We start from the raw sequence: 18,094 nt of genomic DNA on the forward strand, positions 1-18,094 counted from the left end.
TATATTCCATAGTAGACAGACTCCTTAAAACATAGGAAAATGGTGGAATTATACCCCAAACCCTCTACATGAAATACTGGCCTTACCACCATTAATGACACCCAGCACTGCAAGACTAACAAAAAAAAGGAAAAAGACTAGGAAAGACGATATGCCCTCCAAACTTCTAGTTTGAGGAGAAACATAAATAAGGAGCTACCTCTATATGGACATCACCGACATCTATAAAGATGCATTTAATTTAAGTCTGCCTGCCCCACAGACACACTAACCAAGAGAACAGCTGCAGAGCAGCACATGCATCTTTTTAACCAGTCACCTTCTGTAGCAGCTAAAGATCACCCATCTACTTACTGGAAGGACAGAACCTTGTAATGGTAATGGTAGCTTTCAGGGAAATGTGAAAACACTAACTACTTTACCAGCACCTTTCACAGGAAATAATCCTCAACTGTAGGATGGCCTACAGGTGGATGCCCAAAGTCCATTCCAGAGTTCGAACACAGGACAAATCCACCACATACAGGGCATTAACCCATCAGGATTTATGACTGGTCTCTGCTTCAAAGGTCCAAATAGAGACATGCTGGATTCTAACCCCTTCGGAGCTGGAACTACTGTTAGTTCACCTGTACACTGACACCCAAATAAAAGAAACAGGAGTGATTATGTAAAGTAATTTTTTCCCCCTCTCAGAAAATCTGTAACTTAGATATTCAGGTTTGCCAATAAAGATCAGCTCAGCTGTTGATGGACTGATGAGAATGAGGTATCTTCTGCAACAGTCTGAAGGTTTTCTAAGGTTTTAGGGAAGAGAAACGAACAGAGGAACTGATTAGTCAAAGAAAACAATAAAGCAACACAATTTTCCAGGAATGCAAGTCTCAGAGCTTCTTTGGATTGTATCTAATTCTCCTTTAGTCTAAGCACTCAATTTCCTGCTACTGATTGAGAAATTACTGCATTTTTGTAAAGGAAAATGATAGGGAGGGTGCATGTTAAGATTCACCAATAGCTAGTATTTTGTTGGGAATCTGGAAAACATTCTATCAGATAAGCCGTACTGCAAAACCATTTGGCTCAATGGAGCCTCATCTTTGAAGTCGAATCCCTAGCCAGAAAAAAAAAAAAAAAAGAGCCCAAACAGAGCCAGCTGTTAGCCTCTACCCATCAGATTGAATTCTGTGATTCCAAATATCAGTCTTTGTTAGACTACAATCATTCATCTTCCTCCCTATCTACCATTCATACAAATGGTATCCTTATTACCAGCTGTAAGAAGGATGTTCATTCAAGCATTCTGCAGTTTTCTTTTTCATACATGTAATAACCAATAAAGAAAAGCATTGAAGTAAAAGGTCTCACTGCAGCAATAAATGCATCCTCATGAAACCAACGAGCAACTTGTCTAAACCTTGCAATTCAGGAGCATTCCCAAGAGCAAATCTAAGCACTGGAGTAGTGCTACGGCACCTGCCACAAGAAAGCAAAGCCATCAGTTCTGAATGGATGTACTGGTGGCATAAGAATTACAGGTTTACACTGGAAAGTAAGACAGATTTTGATGACGTTAAAACATTACAACAGTTCACTTAATGGAGGTGTCTATAGCACAACCACTAGGCATAAGAAAAAAAACTTTTACAGAATCAAATCTTACATATTTCCTCTTTAACATGAGGATAACGGTCCAAAAAAAGTCCTATCCAGTGCAATCCGTAATTTCTTTTAATACAAAGTTTTCTTTACAAATAAGTTACTGAAGTAATCCTATGTAAGAAAAAGTACTGATGATAAGACTTATAGACCTACGACAACAACATGTAACCTGAGGGGAACAAACAATGCTTTTATTAAGGAAGATACTACGCAAGTACTGCATAGACTTCTCTTCCAAAAGTTCTTGTAACATGCTGATTTTCCTAATTTTTCATATGAAGCAGCTTCCTCAGTTTACCAATGTATCTAGGGCACTATCTGGTCAGTGGAATTTAGAAGTCCATTTCTATCAAGAAGTCATTCACATGAGCCCATCATTTCTGTTTCCGTCAGTTCTCTGACATAAAATGGGTACATCTTTATGCATAAGCAAGACTCAAGAATGAAATATAAAAATACAAAGCACAATCTGTTTTCAATGATACTAATTGCTCAAGACCTTTAGCGTTATATTCATCAAGGATGAAACGCAGGCATCTTAATATTGGGCTAGAGGGAGTTTTCAATAATGAAGCAATAGGTCTTCACGCCTAGGAAAGCTGCAGTTATGACATTAGCATCATTAGGAAAGCCTAAAGAATGTTCTGCTCAATGGCGGAGGAAATCTGCTGCTTCAGTAGCAGGATGCAAGACTGCACAATATGGTGCGATTCAACTGACCTATTATACTGAACAAGTAAGGAGGAAAATATAGTCACATAACATGAACCATTATTTGCAAATAACTATCTGTTAAAAACAAAAACATTAAGTTTTTAAGAAAATACCAATAGAACACAACCCTCCATTTTCAAATATGTAGCAAAAATATTAAAGCTGAATTTTATGCAGCAAGCAAAAGCACCTCCTGGTTCCATCCTATGCCAGAAGGAAATTTTTTTTTTTTTTTTTTTTAAGACTATCATACTACATGGTGCTTCCCAAGTTGGAAATAAATACACAAAAAATACCATTTGGAGTTTAAATTCCTTCTTCACAAATTCATACAAGACTACTCAGAGTTCATCTTCAACTAGGCAAAGAGCAATAGGAAGCAGTCACTACTGAGAACTCTGTAATGCTCTTCAATGTCTTCCTTCTATGACTGTTCTAACACTCAGTTATTACAAAATCTTTGGTGTCTCTCATGTGATAACAATTGAATAGTACTCAGAACTTGATAAAAATGATCTGGGAGACAAAAATGAAAAGTCTATTATCGTATACACTGAAGCCTGACCTGCAATATTTTCAGGGTGAGTTACTCTCATTTTGCCTACTGAATTTCCACCAGTTTTATCCAGCTCTGCCCTTCACCTGAGCTCCCCTGAAACACCTTAACATCAGGTAACTTAATATTCAGCCAAAAGCCCAAGTTACTGGCAGAGGTCTACTTCTTAAAAAGAACAAAGGGATCCAAAAATTTCTTTTTCAGGTTACGTAAGTACATAATGTCCTATAAGACATTTTGTATGACAAGTCTGACTAAGTCAAATGGCAGTTTTTCTGTTTGGATTATAAACACCTGTTAGAAAGAGAAAAGGAGACTGGAAATCTACCAAAATCTCATTACATCAACACTAGTGGCTATGATGCAGCACAGCAGCAGACATTTTATGCAAAAGTGGTAAAAAGGCAGGCAATTCTTACCTCTCAGTTTTTGAGGATCACTGTGAAAGTGATCCTGAAAATTAAGAAACCCAAAATTCTGCCACTTGAAAGCTATTTCCAGTCTCAATGAAATATCACCACCAGTGTTATTAAGTTAATAACAGAGTTTGTATCATTTGTCTCCTTCCCTTTTCTTTACTCCCCCTACTTACACAGCCTGTCTTTCTATATATGAATCAGTTACCCATAAACTCATACAACAGTAATGGAAAAGCAGTGTATCAAGTTATAATCTCCTTTTTTAGTATGATATCATAGTGGACAAACCTGAAGACTGAATGCAGAAGCGATAATTAAACTGTTCACTGAAATACATCAGTTTCCAAGACAATGTAAAAGCTCACTAACATACTGTAGCTGACTGAGCAATACTAAGACAAATATGGGAATGAATAGTTAAAACATTTCCTAGCAAAAAAGTACTTAAAAACAAAGTTTAGTTTTGGTAAAACAAATATTATGGATTAACCCCATCCCTATTAGAGCATAAAATAACTTTCTAAGACAAACTGGGATAGAAAAAAAAAACCTAGAGACCAGGTCCAAGATAAAAATACCGCACAAATACAACTGCATTACTCTGCCTTTATAAAGGAGTAAATACTTACAATTTGCCCAAAACAGAAAAATGTTCATAACAAAGGATTTCTTTCAAAACTTTCCACACATATCTTCTGAAGAAATGTGTCATGTTTTTGCAAACTTTTGTAAGCATAGTTTGGAGTCAAAATAAATTGTCATTTTCCCTACCCCCAATGTTTTTAGACAAACTACAAGAACATTTAGTACTCCTTCTGCTTGCTGGCTGATTTACAACAGCAATACATAATTCCAGAAAACTAATTATCATGTTGTAGGGCAAGCAAGAACAGAAAGAAAAGGGAAAAGTATTTTATTAGTAGGAATCAGCAACCGATATAGACAGTCAACCTGCAGCATTAGCTCTTGAAATGCATCTAATTTGGGGAAGATCGCCAATACAGCGCAAACAACCCACTATTTTCGCTATAATAAAAAATGCACCATTCTTGAATCAACTTAGTCACTATTTTATTGCTTCCTACTCAGTTGGACCGCCAATTAAAATTACCATTACCATTCCAGAATCAACTGCTGGCTTCTGTACATTCTCATCAGTGGAAACACACACTCTAATGCCCGTAACAACTGGAGATCAAGTCCCTGTAAGATAGTTCATCTAATATTTGATTGTCTGTGTCAGCATTCCCAAAGGGAGGCCCACAAAGACTGTGAAAGTGAGCCACTCAAGAATTTAACTGTGCTTAAAATGACAAATTTTAAACTGATGTTTAAATGACAAATTGCAGTGCTTATTATTTTTGCTACATGGCTTCCATGTCCCACCCACTCAACTGGCTTCTATGAACAAGACCTCAGACAGCCAGAGAGTCACTTCAAGCAAGTCATCTAGGTAAGCGCCATGCATGCAAACATGAGTAAATTGATACACAGATGATAAACACCACTTCCCCATCTCTGGCTCCTCCAGAAAGATACAGAACATCTCGAGCAGCAAGATGTTTTCATACATTTTTCCTGGGAAAAGTTTCACTGCAGCTTAAAGAAAAGTCACTGTGGATTTCACTTGCTAGTCTCATAGCCATTCTTTTCCCTGGGCGTACATCTCCTTCTATACCAACAGCATTAAAGGCCTTTGAGTTAGCAAACTAGCATCTCCAGCTGAACCAAGGGCTTCACTACAAAGCTGGTAATTCAAGTATTGCCTCCTACTTGGGGGGAGCGGCATTTCAAAGGGGAGAAATATGAGCACAATGGTGCATTTAGCTTGAATCCATTCAGCCCCGTATGCATTGAGGAATTGCTTTCAACAGGACCACACAGACCCAGACAACACCACAAGAGCACATGGAACCTTCACCCTTCAGTGCTGACCCAGAACCCCTCTTTCACCCTCTCTCATCCACATACTCAGGAAAAAAAAAGCCAAACAAAAGGTCTCTCACAATTCACTGTAAAACAAGCAACGACATACCTTGTCTTGCTTCCAAGGGCTATTCCTTATAGCCACAGAGAAGCAAACACAGTAACAACAGGCACAGTAACTCAAGTATTTTGCAGTACATCTGCTCTCACTCAAGCAAAGAATCCTAAATACAACAGATAACATGCAAGTGCTCCCCAAGGCACCAAAAATACCAAGTCACAAGAAATACTAAGGGACTGGGCTGACAATAAGGAATCATTAATCCTACTGTATCTACCTGTCAGCAGGAAGCCTTAACACATACATTACTAAAGAGCAACAAAAGCAGATCCTGAGTCACAAAAAAGTTCCACCAAACTTCATTTCACTGAAACACAAGTTACTTTCTGAGATGACAGTCATTTCCCCAAAAATTTATTTACAATTCTCACAAAGCAGCTGATCAACAAAATGTTTTCTTAAACATCTAAGACTATCCACATCATGAAATCCCAGAGCACAGAAGTCTTAGTTGATACTGTAATACAGACAATGGTTCACAAGTCCAGACAGTTATTTGTATCCTCCAGTGAATCAGACAAGATCTGCCCATTCAGAACTGCAACAGTACCTCTAAAACCCACTGCTAAGCTCAGTAGCATCAGAAAATAATCACTATCTGATTTTTCAGCTGAAACAATGGCCCAGTATTTTGTTTTAGTTAACAGAGCAATTGAGCCTTCATGACCAAACCTTGCCAACACAGCCCAGCCAAGAAACCACATCAAACTTGCTAAGAAAATGCAGCAGGCTACAATAAGCAACTGCCTGCAGAGTTCTCAGCTATTTACCGAGTCTCCCAGAAGTGAGACTTAGTCATTTACTGCATCAACTTTCCTCTCACTACAAGTATAAAGAAGTGCTGAGTACTTTAAACCAATTAAAAATTTTGCTATTTTTATACACAGAAATTCAAATATTTTACAATATACATGAATTAACATTCTAATCTCATATCTTCCCCTTTACCAGACAAGTGACTGCAGTGTAATAGCAAAACTAGCTTCCAGATCAACCCCCAAAATACAGAGCCTCTCACACACATTTTTGTGGTATTTGACAGTACCATAACTAATAAAAATTTCCCAAAGCTTGTATCCTAGCTACCTTTTTAATTTTCCTTTCTGCAACTATGAAAGATATTCCTTGTATCAATATTCCTCCCTTCTACAAGTACTTTCGGCACTTTAACAATACCATTTTCCACTTTGTTCTTTTAAAAGATTTTAACAGTTGAAAAAGTATTATATAAAGAACACTTAACATGCCAACAGAAACAGCAGCATTCTGCCACAGATAGTATTCCAAACATTCTAAATATTTTGAAAAGAAAAACAAATCTTCAGTTATCTTTAACATAAACCTGTTTACGTGCCCATACCTCACAGCAGATTTTAGCTGCTGATTATCTTGAGATAATCCCATTCTCTGTAAGATTCTACATTTTTTAAAGGAAGTTAATTTTAGAAAGCTAATGGAAGGAAAACAGTAAAACATCAAATCCATCCATGTTAGATTGGACAAAAACTCTCCACAAGGTAATAAAATTGTTTGTGACTTCTGTATGATCTATTTTACCAACCCCAAATTTTCTCTCAGGAAAGAGCACTAACTCTGAGTGATGTTTGACAAGATAAGAGAAAATTTATCTTTTTGGCTAGTTCCACTGCAAATCATGTAGACTGAAAACCAACTAATCAAAGCACTGCAAGAGAACTGTTTAAATTTCCAGTGAACAGAGGGAGAGAGGGTGCACAAGTCATAAAACTTTCTTCAGTGACTTGAATGAAAACCTGTTCTCTATTTTTCAGGTCCTTAGGTTGCTTCCCCCACCCTGCCTCTTTACACGTCCTTGTACAAGCTCTGAATCACCATTACTCGAGGTGATCAGCAATTTTTGAACAAACTGGCCTGTATCCCCTTTGTCCATCTACAATGCAGAATAGGGAACTCAGGACTTCTATAAGGAAATAGCCAGAAAAAAAGTTTTATTTGCAAAGGCAAGAAATACAACAAGGTCAGAAATGTGAACTCTGGCCTCTGGCTGTCCTATAGAGAAGGGCTGGATCATTTTGACCTCACACTGAAGCGGACATAGCAGATGACTGCTTAGCATAAAAATAACTTTCTTTAAATATTACCTAAATAGCAAATTGGGTACAAAATCATGAGAAACTAATTGGACTGCAGTACATCTTAAATGTCTGGCATTTATCTGAACCTTTCTCAAGTTGTTGGAATTTCTCTCCTATAAATTGCTTATTGAGCCTTCTAGAAGAGTCAGGGCCTTACCTAGAAATGCAGACACCCTTCTACTCCTTTCTAAAGGAATAAAAAAAAAAAAGAGAAGGAAAGGCATTTGAAGTATTTATACAAAAGCTTTGCAGGCCACCTTTCAGCCATCATCATGAGACTAATCCCAATGTCATCACAAGAACAAACCAAAGCTGAAATCAAATTTTAAATTTCTAAGTTCAACTCAGCTGAAAGTAATTCTGTTTCTGATAAATGCCATGCTTGAACAGAGACCATACGCTATTTTAGTACTCTGAACCATACTTCAATGCAAAAGATCTCATTGACTGTTGGCCGTAACAAGCACCAAGAATTCTGTAAACATTTTGCAGTTATGACACACATGCAATATTCTTTAGGAAAAAGATTTTTTCATACAAAATATTTATCATTTATGTATCTTAAGGCAGGTTAAAGCACTACACTTGCTCAGGAAGACTAGCACGGTGACCACTATAATCTCTATCACAGAGCAGCCTCAGCTGTTCGTGATGGATTTAACATATCAGTAGCAAGTTTCTCTCAAAATAAACCGGCAAGAACAAGAATTTTACTTCCAGTTTTGCACTCAGGATATCAAACAATTGATTGGGCACAGAAGAAACCAGCACAGGGTACAAAATAGATCCCATAAGCCGTTGGCTGTACTTTTTATTCAGATGTCTTTGGAGGATGGACAATCCTGCAAGCCCTTAATTCAGGGCTTGTAACTGGAATCTCTGTCACAAAGCAGTATTTGCAACACTAGGCCTTTCATCAATATTAAACAGTATCCCATTAGCCTTCAGCACCTGCCTCTTGGAGGAAAAAGAAAAAAAGTATTTTTATGCTCAATTAGGTACAACCTAAGAAAATCTCGAGCTCCTTTCACGTTAAGGAAGTAATCTGTCCTTGCAGATAGCACCACACAGAGCAGCTGATGCCAGAAAACACAAGTTTTAATGGAAATAACAAGTTAGGTTTGTGTCAGTATCAAGTTTGTTAGTCAACATGCACAGCAATAACATAAGAAATCTTAAAACATGTAAAATAAGCCATGCTAGCTTGTTAACTGAGTAGAACACGCTCTCAGCCCACCAGCGTCACACAAGGTATCTGGCAGGGGGATTCACAGCACGGGCCCGTGCGGAACGGGCGCCACCAAGACCATGCCCCGTGGGCCCCACGACGGCGGGGCCTGGTAGCCCACCCCTCAGCGCCGCCGCCGCCCCCCCCAGCCCAGCCCAGCCCTGCCGCCGGCCGTTAACCGACCCCCCGGCCGCTCCTCGCGCTGGCCCCGGGCCTTCCCCCAGGCCACCCCTCGCGCCGGCCGTCACCCGGCCGCCCCCATCCCGCCGGCCGCCGCCCCCCTCCCGGCCGCCCCTCACCCCCCAGGCCGGCCCCGCACATGGCCCGGCCCCCCGGGCGGGCAGGCGCGGGCCCGCGCCCTCACCTTCTCCTGGGCCTTGCGGTAGCGCTGCAGGGCCTGCTGGGTCAGGTCCCGCACGCGGAGCTGCCCGTCCTTGCAGGGCACCACGATCCCCGTCCGCCCGAAGCACACGGTCACTTTCATCTCAGCGGACCGCCATGCCCTGCCCGCCGAGAAACGGCGCCGGCAGCCGCCGCCGCGCGGCCCGGCCCGGCCCGGCCGGGGGTCGGCGCAGGTGCGGGAGGCCCGGCGGCGCCGGCAGGTGCCTGTCCCCGGCCCCGCGGCGCGGCGGGGGCGGGCCGGCAGGTGCGCGCGGAGCCCCGGGGGCTGCGCCTCTCCACGCGCGGGCAGCGCCGGGAGCGAGGCCGCGGCCGGCGGCCTCCTTCCGCCGCGGCGGGCCGCTGTGCCCGCCCCTCCCCGCCCGGCTCTCCGGGGAGGCGCGGGCCGGGCCGGGCGGGGCGGCCCCGTACGGCGGGAGGCGCGGCGGGGCGGCCGGGGGCGGCGGCGCCGCTCGCCCGGGACACGGCAGCGCCGGGCAGCGCAGGGCAGGCCCGTGCCGCGCCGGGCTTAAAGGGGCCGCGGCGCCCCGTGGGTCAGCCCGCCGCGGGCCCCGTGGGGTACGCTGCCCCGCATAGTCCGCGCCGTGCAAAGCGGAGCAACTCTGCACCCTCCCTGTGCGGCCTGGGGACGGGTGCCCACCGCACCCCCTGCGCTGTGCAGAGCGGGGCACGCAGGCTGCACCCATGCAGCAGCACTCACGCAGCAGCACTCTGTCCAGTCCTTGCAGGCTGTGACCGGCATGAAATGCTGACTTGTAGCAGCTCGTTACAGGGGCATCTCGCTGTAACACATGGCTCTGCGAGGGAATGACACTCTGGTGTGCCCTAACAGGCTTAACAGCCCTCCCTGCCAGCACAGCGGTACTCCTGCACAGCACTGGTTTGTACCACTGTGGGCACAGCGCACCCCTCACTGCACAGCCTCCTGACATAGCACGGGGCACGCACACACACAGCAGGCCCTTTGTCACACAAAACACAGCTAGAGAGAAATAAAGTGCGGTAACCTGCACTGTGGTGCAATGATAAGGGCCACACCACGGCCCTTGCCCTGCCAAGCAGTGAAACACACACGCATGCACAGTTATGTGCTGCCCACCCCTGACCTACTGAGACAGTGACGCAGGACCTCACACACACCTTGCCACACCACACAGCAACTTGCAGGCACTCCCAAGCACTGTATCTACTCTGCACCATACAGCAACACACAGAGAAACACATCAGCCCAATACAGCAACAGCCCATACCCTTCAACATGTGGTATGGCAAAGCCACACAACCTGCACGATGGGATGTCAGGCTCTGCAGCACTCTCCAGACACACACTACTCTGCAAAGTACATTTTTCTGTACCACACAGTACCAAGTAGTGCCCCTGCATCTTAACTACCACCAGATCACATACAACATAGTGCAAATACATGAGACTACCCAATACCATTACAATCATAACATCAATCTACACACAGAGGTGTGTACAACTGAAAATCACCACAAGCAAAGCAAAAGTAATCTAAAAATACCTCTAAACACAGCATGACATGGTACAGCACAAGGGGACTGATGCTGCAGTAAAAATAAATGCCCCACCAACTCAGATTAGCGTTCAAAAAGGCAGTCTACACCCTGTGCTGTATAACATAACCAAATGATAGTACCAGAGAAGTTGCAGTGGAAGGGGGCCAAAACAGCCTAAGTTGGAAGTTGAAGTGACTAGTGAAGTTTTGGGATGAGATGGGGATAGAGCCACGTAAACTCCAGCAAGCAGAAAGTTTATGCTGGTTCCTCAGGAGCAGGCACAGGCTGTGTGGGACTGCTGCAGTGGTAAACAATTCCTCCTTTCCTTTTCAAATCCGGATGTGTCTGCCACCAGCCCGCAGCATTTCAGAGCAAATCTCAGGGAAATAATCTATTAAACCATATATAGAACTGCTCTCCCTGGGTATGTACGTGTGTTTGCATGTGCAAGTGCACAAATGTGCATCCCATATGCTTTGAACCAGAAAAAAAAGACTTTTTTTTCCCCTCCAAAGCAAAGAAGCAATGCAAAGGAACAGGAATATTCTGTTTCTTCAGGAAACACCGTGGGTAAGGTAGCACAGCTTGCAGGCCAGAAACACGCCCAGGGCGAGTAGGGCAGTGCCGGATATGCTAGGGGCAGCTGAAAGGTTCCCTGGACTCAGCCCATGTGGCCATCCCAGAACCACTGGTGGGTCCCCGCCGGCTCAGCCCCAAGTCAGCTCACCACTGGCTCCCAGCAGCGGAGCAGGGCCCAACAGTTTCTCATGGGTCAGCGCCACTGTAAAGCATTCATTGCACTAAATCATTATTCCTCTCAACTGCTGGAGGGACCAGCAGGTCAGCTAGGCTACGGAAATGATTCACATAAAAAATAATCAAGGAGGGGAAAAGGGAAGACTTGGTATAACTCCTAGTGATTCCGTAAGCTGAGTTTGTAAGGAGGGAGCAGCAGGGGTACATGGGGCAGTGAGGCAACAGCTCCTCACGCCTTTCTTTGCTCTTGAGAAATGGCAAGGGCGAGCAGTCCCACACAGCAGCCTCAGAGCTGAGTCAGTGGGAGCGGGAGGCAGGAGGAGTTCAAGGCACTCCTCTATCTCAGCTGCTGACTCGCTGGTGGGAAGCCTGGGTCTCTGTGGTTATATGGCTTTGGCTACAGAGTACAGGGGGGTTTGGGTTAATAATTGACTGTGAACATAAAGGCTTCTCTCTCTCTGTTTCTCTCTCCCTTTCCCCCTCTCTGTTTATGAGCAAGGTCTGACACATTCAGGAAAAAATGTGGTATGAATTTTTTTCTCCAGTTCTGAAAAGAGCAGGTGATATGCACTGTAACTGGAGTTGGATGGAGCTTGTTGACAGAGATAGTCTTGTCTTAGACCACCTGATATGTCTGGAAAAAATTAAAACAAGTTTGGCCCCAACTTCGTCCCTGAAGCATAAGCAGTAGGTTTCAAAGTGTTTATGGTTAGACTATAAGTTATTTCAGAAAGGAAGAAAATAAAAGATTTTCTTTAAATGTGCGTGCTAAGTATCTTACAGAAACTGAGACTGTTTTTAATTATCACACATCAACAAGGGGGAGGGAGGAAAGCTTGCAGAGGAATCACCAGCGTGTTTACTGTCTGATAGTGTTTGTTTGAAAGTTATGCATGGTATTGCAAATAAGACATTATTGTGTTCTGGGTGCACTACACATTTGTTTATGCTGAAACAGTCTGAAAGTCTTTGAAGCCAGCTGGTTACAATTAACACCTACAAACAAAGTTTTACCTGTAACTATCTCTGGGACTTCAGTCTGTACAACTTCCTGAAAAGAAACTCTTTCCTTTATCAGAGAGCTGGCCATGATGTTTTTCTTCTTGGGGTGGGGAGCAAGAAGGACGCAGCACTTTTTTCCAAAAGTAAGTTCCTCCAATGCAGCTAACAGTGTGGCAAGAAAAGCTGCCATATTGGCACAGCTGAGAAGCCAAGTATAGGAGGACCAAGAGTGTTGAACTGGAATACCCATAGAACACTTCTTAAGAAACTACAGCCTGAGTTGCAATAGGGTGAAAGACAGCTGAAGGTAATTTTTACTTATCAGGTCTCTACATCATTTGCTCCTGCATGGGATCATCAGGAATTATGACAAAATAATACTTTCCTAGAAAAAAATATACCCCACGAACCTTTGAGAGCTGAAGCCTTCCAAACCCCAAAGCAGCAGCAGGGTCACATACATCTCTTTTTGTTGGGCACACAAAACTTCTAAGAACCAGGCCATCAATATCATCCTTATGCTCACTTTAAACTTACTTAGAGTAAAATACAACAACTTTTAAAACTGATTAATAATGAGGTCTTGTTTTTACTATAATATTGTGCTTTGAAGAGAGGCTGCCTGCTTGGTTCTTTTACAGAAATCTAAACCATATTTCATTCTAAGGAGATCATCATCCAGCTAATGCTGTAAGCAGCGTAAACTGGCTTTGCCCCCCAGAGGAGTACTTCTGCTTCCTCCCTGCCCCAGCTGTTTGTTCCCATCCATTCCTGTTCGTGTGCCAGCACGCACAGTTGTAGGTCTGTGCAATGAGATGCTGTGGAAATTAATTTTTTTGCCAGATTAGCTTTCAGCCAAATCAGTTCTGCAGAAACCAGAAAATCAGGAGAAATCAGAACTCAGTTCCGTAATGCGGTTTAAAGCCTGTGCTGGCCCAAGGGAGGGCATGGCACAGCAAGACGGCAGCCTTTTTCTTTTGGTTTACACCGGCTTACAGTGCTTGGCAGGCAGCCTCATTATAAGTTTCAGACATAAATACATATACATATCCATGCGATAATATTCATAACATTCATGTATCAGTTTCATGAGAGGGGATGAGCAGATTTAACAGCTCATTGTCGCTGAAGGTTACTACTGTTGTCTTCCTCCCCTCCCATCGCCCTTTCCCACCTCATGCTTCCTGGATATCTCCATGAGCCATTTCAGTTCATCAGTCTGGTAGAAAACTAACACAGAAAAAAGGAAAGGATTGTTTTCTGCTTTGTTGGCAAGCTAAGGCTGCTCAGCTAAGGGTCTGACAAATCCCAGAGCAGTCTGGAGAGCTAGAGCAGGGCCACGTGGCTGGGAGCAGGAAGGGGAGTGGACAAGACCTCCACTTTCATAGAATCATAGAATCACAGAATCATTTAGGTGGGAAAAGACCCTTAAGATCATCAGGTCCAACCATTAACCCAGCACTGCCAAGTCCACCACTAAACCATGTCCCTAAGCACCACATCTACATGTCTTTTAAATACTTCCAGGGATGGGGACTCAACCACTTCCCTGGGCAGCCTGTTCCAATGCTTGACAACCCTTTTGGTGAAGAAATTTCTCCTAATATCCAATCTAAACCTTCCCTGGTGCAACTTGAGGCTGTTTCCTCTCATCCTATCACTTGTTACTTGGGAGAAGAGACCGACACCCACCTCGCTACAATCTCCTTTCAGGTAGTTGTAGAGAGCGATGAGGTCTCCCCTCAGCCTCCTTTTCTCCAGGCTAAACAACCCCAGTTCCCTCAGCCGCTCCTCATAAGACTTGTTCTCCAGACCCTTCACCAGCTTCGTTGCCCTTCTCTGGACACGCTCCAGCACCTCAATGTCCTTCTTGTAGTGAGGGGCCCAAAACTGAACACAGTGTTCGAGGTGCAGCCTCACCAGTGCCGAGTACAGGGGCACGATCACTTCCCTGCTCCTGCTGGCCACACTATTTCTGATACAGGCCAGGATGCCATTGGCCTTCTTGGTCACCTGGGCACACTGCCGGCTCATATTCAGCCAGCTGTCGACCAGCACCCCCAGGTCCTTCTCTGCTGGGCAGCTTTCCAGCCACTCTTCCCCAAGCCTGTAGCGCTGCATGGGGTTGTTATGACCCAAGTGCAGGACCCGGCACTTGGCCTTGCTGAACCTCATACAGTTGGCCTTGGCCCATCGATCCAGCCTGTCCAGGTCCCTCTGCAGAGCCTTCCTACCCTCGAGCAGATCAACACTCCCGCCCAAGTTGGTGTCGTCTGCAAACTTACTGAGGGTGCACTCGGTCCCCTCATCCAGATCATTGATAAAGATACTAAACAGAACTGGCCACAATACTGAGCCCATCAACCACAATAAGCTGTTGTATTAGCACATTTGCCCAAATGACTGCTTAGCATATCTACTGCACTTTTCATGTGTGCAAGGCATTCCCTCTGGCTCCTCTCCACACAGGCTGCAGGCTGTCAGGACCATCCACTCAGCTCCCGAGCTGCTGAGCACCAAATCAGAAACTCTGCAGCCCCAACACCAGGTGCTGACCAGGTATAAGCTCACTTTATACCATCATCATCACTTGTGCTAGATCAGTCCTCCACATAAAAGCATAGGGTTTCCATCTCATTTGTGCTGTTTTATAGGACAGCAGTGTGGTCACATCTCCATGCCTTACCTAGGTAAGTGCCTTACCAAGCAGTACCTTGGTACTGCTAGGAGTCTCCTGCTGTACAGATACTGTACCAGTAATGCAGCCCCACTAGCATCCCTGCCCTCCCTCCTGCCCTTTCCCACAGTGGTATCACATTAGCACAGCGCCAGCCAGAGGACTAGAATTTAAGACTTCTGAATTCATATTTTTCTAAGCTGAACGGCTCTTACAGTTTCTCTGTTATAACTGGAAATTGCAATAAGGATAATCAGTACTTTGCTTTTATATCTATGAGGCTTTATCTAAAGATCCCAAAACAGTCAGCAAATGTCAGTGAAGATTCACAAGTATTGTGCCAGCAGACATGGACTGGTTAAGCAACTTGCCTAAAAACACAAAGGAATTTTTCCTAGTTTTACTGCTAACAAGACAACACAAGTTTTGACCTTTAATTTTTGGCTCTGAGCAGTGCCTCCTTCCTACACTATCACCCGTTAGGCATTTAACTATTTGACATCAGTAGCCGGGGCTGCCAAAGAAGATGCTCTTAGAGCACTATTGGCTCAGCCTCTTTTCTACCATTAATAAACACAGTCAATCTGAGTTCAGGTACATTCTGAAAGTCCTAAAAGAGCATTAAGAGGTTATTATTACAGGTATGTTTTGTTCCTGGACTTCAGACTGGAATGGATTTGGGGATAAAGTTGAACTAGATGCAAAGAAAAGAAAAGCCTTTGTCATTTAAATCAATCTCATAATCCCTGGGGATCTGATTTATGATTTTTCAAACTCTTTTTCTGTTAACGGAGTAAAATATATTTGTTTGCTACTTACTGAATGTTGTTACCAGTAAACCCTTCAATTACTAAAGGCAAAAAAGGTCATAGTTCCCACTGCTTATATTTTGCATTTCTCCCAGCTTGGATAATGAAAATCAATAAAACCACTTTCACTGCCAAGTCTCAGTGGTACAATGTTGGTGAATAAAGGGAAAGCAAACTAACAAACATTCTTGGGAACTGCAGTAGAATTTTTAAAAATACAATATGAAAAAATCTGTTTACAATGTATATAAAATCACATTCTTGCAGAAGTTTGATTTGAACCTAATTTAAAGTTGAAATAATAAATAAAGGAATCGTGAGATAGACTTGCAAAGCAAGATGATTCTCAGTTTCCATTCATGATGCCACCCTTACTTCACCTTGGATCTTCTTTCTGCTCATATAACTCTATTGATTTAGCTCAACAAAGACTTTTTTTTAATATCTATGTTCTATAAGGATCTGAAAGAAGAGTGTGCTTGAACAGCCAGTACTATACTCCCTGTAATATCAAAATACAAGTGTGGAACCAGATGGGAGAAATCCAGTTTCAGTTATTCTAGGTGGAATCACATCTCGCCTTCCCCCTCCAGGTGAGCAGGGTCCCTTCTCCTCTCTGCCGTTCCAGGAAAGGTAAGGGAGGGCTGGCAGAGCCCCCTCGTCAGCTGGGGCAGCCAGCCTGGCTGTACCAACCTATGCAGTAACAACACATGCACCCTTCCAGGTTCTACTGGTAGCAGGTATACCTGTCAATATATGCATGCCTGTAAAAGAAAAGGCTGAGTGCACAAGAGCTGAACACTGAGGGCCAAACCCCACCCTGCAGTGTGGAAAGGAATGTTTTGCTCACAATCGGATAATGATTTGTTTACAGTTAATTAAGCATAAGAGCTGTTGATAATAAGCTCTGTTTACAGTGTGGGCAGGAGATGGCTCTGTCTAAACAGGTCCAAAAGATATTAACAGTCTTAAAAGTTTGGCAGGTGCAGAAATTAGTCCCTCAAAAAAACCAAAGGTATGTTCAGAGAAATCCAGAGGGGAAAGGAAAACCTAAACAGAGCCGCAGGGGAGATTTGTGTATGAAAGTTACATGTTTAAAGATTTCTTTAAAATGGTCCTCAGCCACAAAGTTATGTAAACACCCTAGTGGTACAATCGCTAGGACTTACAGAAAGAGAGAGAAAGAAAAGCCTTTTGAAGGTAGCTTAAAAGCATAGGTGGATATAATCTCAGATTTCTTTTTTATTTCTGTTCACGTCTCAAAAAAATCTTACTGTTGTTTTCACTTAGAATGCTAAAGTCTGCTTCACTCCTATCTCAACCTCATTTTGTATGAAGGGTGATTTTGTGGTCCATGACCAACACTAAGGTCCCATTTATCACTTTGTTAGAGTTTCGCTCTTTGTTCCATCTGTGGTGAACCTTGGTCAGGATCAACTCCCGTGCCAGGATAGCAAGACGTTTCCCCAGGACATCCAGGAAGGGAATGAGGTGCCCTTCTGCTCTGCAACAGCATGGAAAGACGCAGCACTTAGTGGAAGAGATGTCTTGTGTTAGCGAATGTTACCAGGCAGTGAGATGGTAGAGAGCCTGCCCAGCCCTGGGCTCTCCCTGATTCTCCATAGTAAGGCTAAACTACGAACTGGAGGTTTCTTTATTAACTCTGTGATAAGTCGGCTGTGTAGTATCACCTGGGATTTGTTCTGAGCCACCCCTCCATGATGATCTTGCTCATCTCCAGGTAGCTCAATGTACAAACAGGGTGTATGGTAAATTGAGGTTATGCAGAAGCACATAGGCTGCCCTGAAAATCAGTCAGGCTTAACTTTTTCCTCACTGGGATTTTTGGACAAAAATCTCTAGCAGTTGTACATGAGGAATTCTCCTCTTGAGCTAGAGAGGAAAATGAAGGTCCTGCCCTTTTACTACACCACTGACTGAGGAGATTCAGGTTAAGATCCTGGGGTCTGTCAAATTAGTTCTGATACAGAGCATTGTGTGTTAAATATATATTTTAGAGCCCGTGTCCATGGGATGCTCTCATGCCACGTTACAGTTTTGCAGTGGTGATTTACCCTCCTGACCATGAGGCCAGACACTGTCACTCTTCCTCAGGAGACTGCTGCTAGCTCCTGAAGATAGCCTGCAGCTGCTGCACAGCAAAGCGCTACATTTGCTTACAGATCTGAGCAA

General features: G+C 43.8%; 1 protein-coding gene across 2 annotated transcripts in view; it reads right to left on the reverse strand.

Annotated features, from left to right (window-relative positions):
* Nucleotides 1-9,257, reverse strand: part of PARD3B (par-3 family cell polarity regulator beta) — a 445,805-nt gene extending 436,548 nt beyond the window's left edge. For both annotated transcript variants that reach the window (XM_076342438.1, XM_076342436.1), the window contains exon 1: nt 9,102-9,257. In XM_076342438.1, the coding sequence (XP_076198553.1) occupies nt 9,102-9,221 (120 nt within the window). In that variant the 5' untranslated portion in view covers nt 9,222-9,257. The remainder of the gene's footprint in view (nt 1-9,101) is intronic.
* Nucleotides 9,258-18,094: the final 8,837 nt, after the last annotated feature.

Source organism: Aptenodytes patagonicus, chromosome 6 (assembly GCF_965638725.1).
Source record: "Aptenodytes patagonicus chromosome 6, bAptPat1.pri.cur, whole genome shotgun sequence".
Lineage (NCBI taxonomy): Eukaryota > Metazoa > Chordata > Aves > Sphenisciformes > Spheniscidae > Aptenodytes > Aptenodytes patagonicus.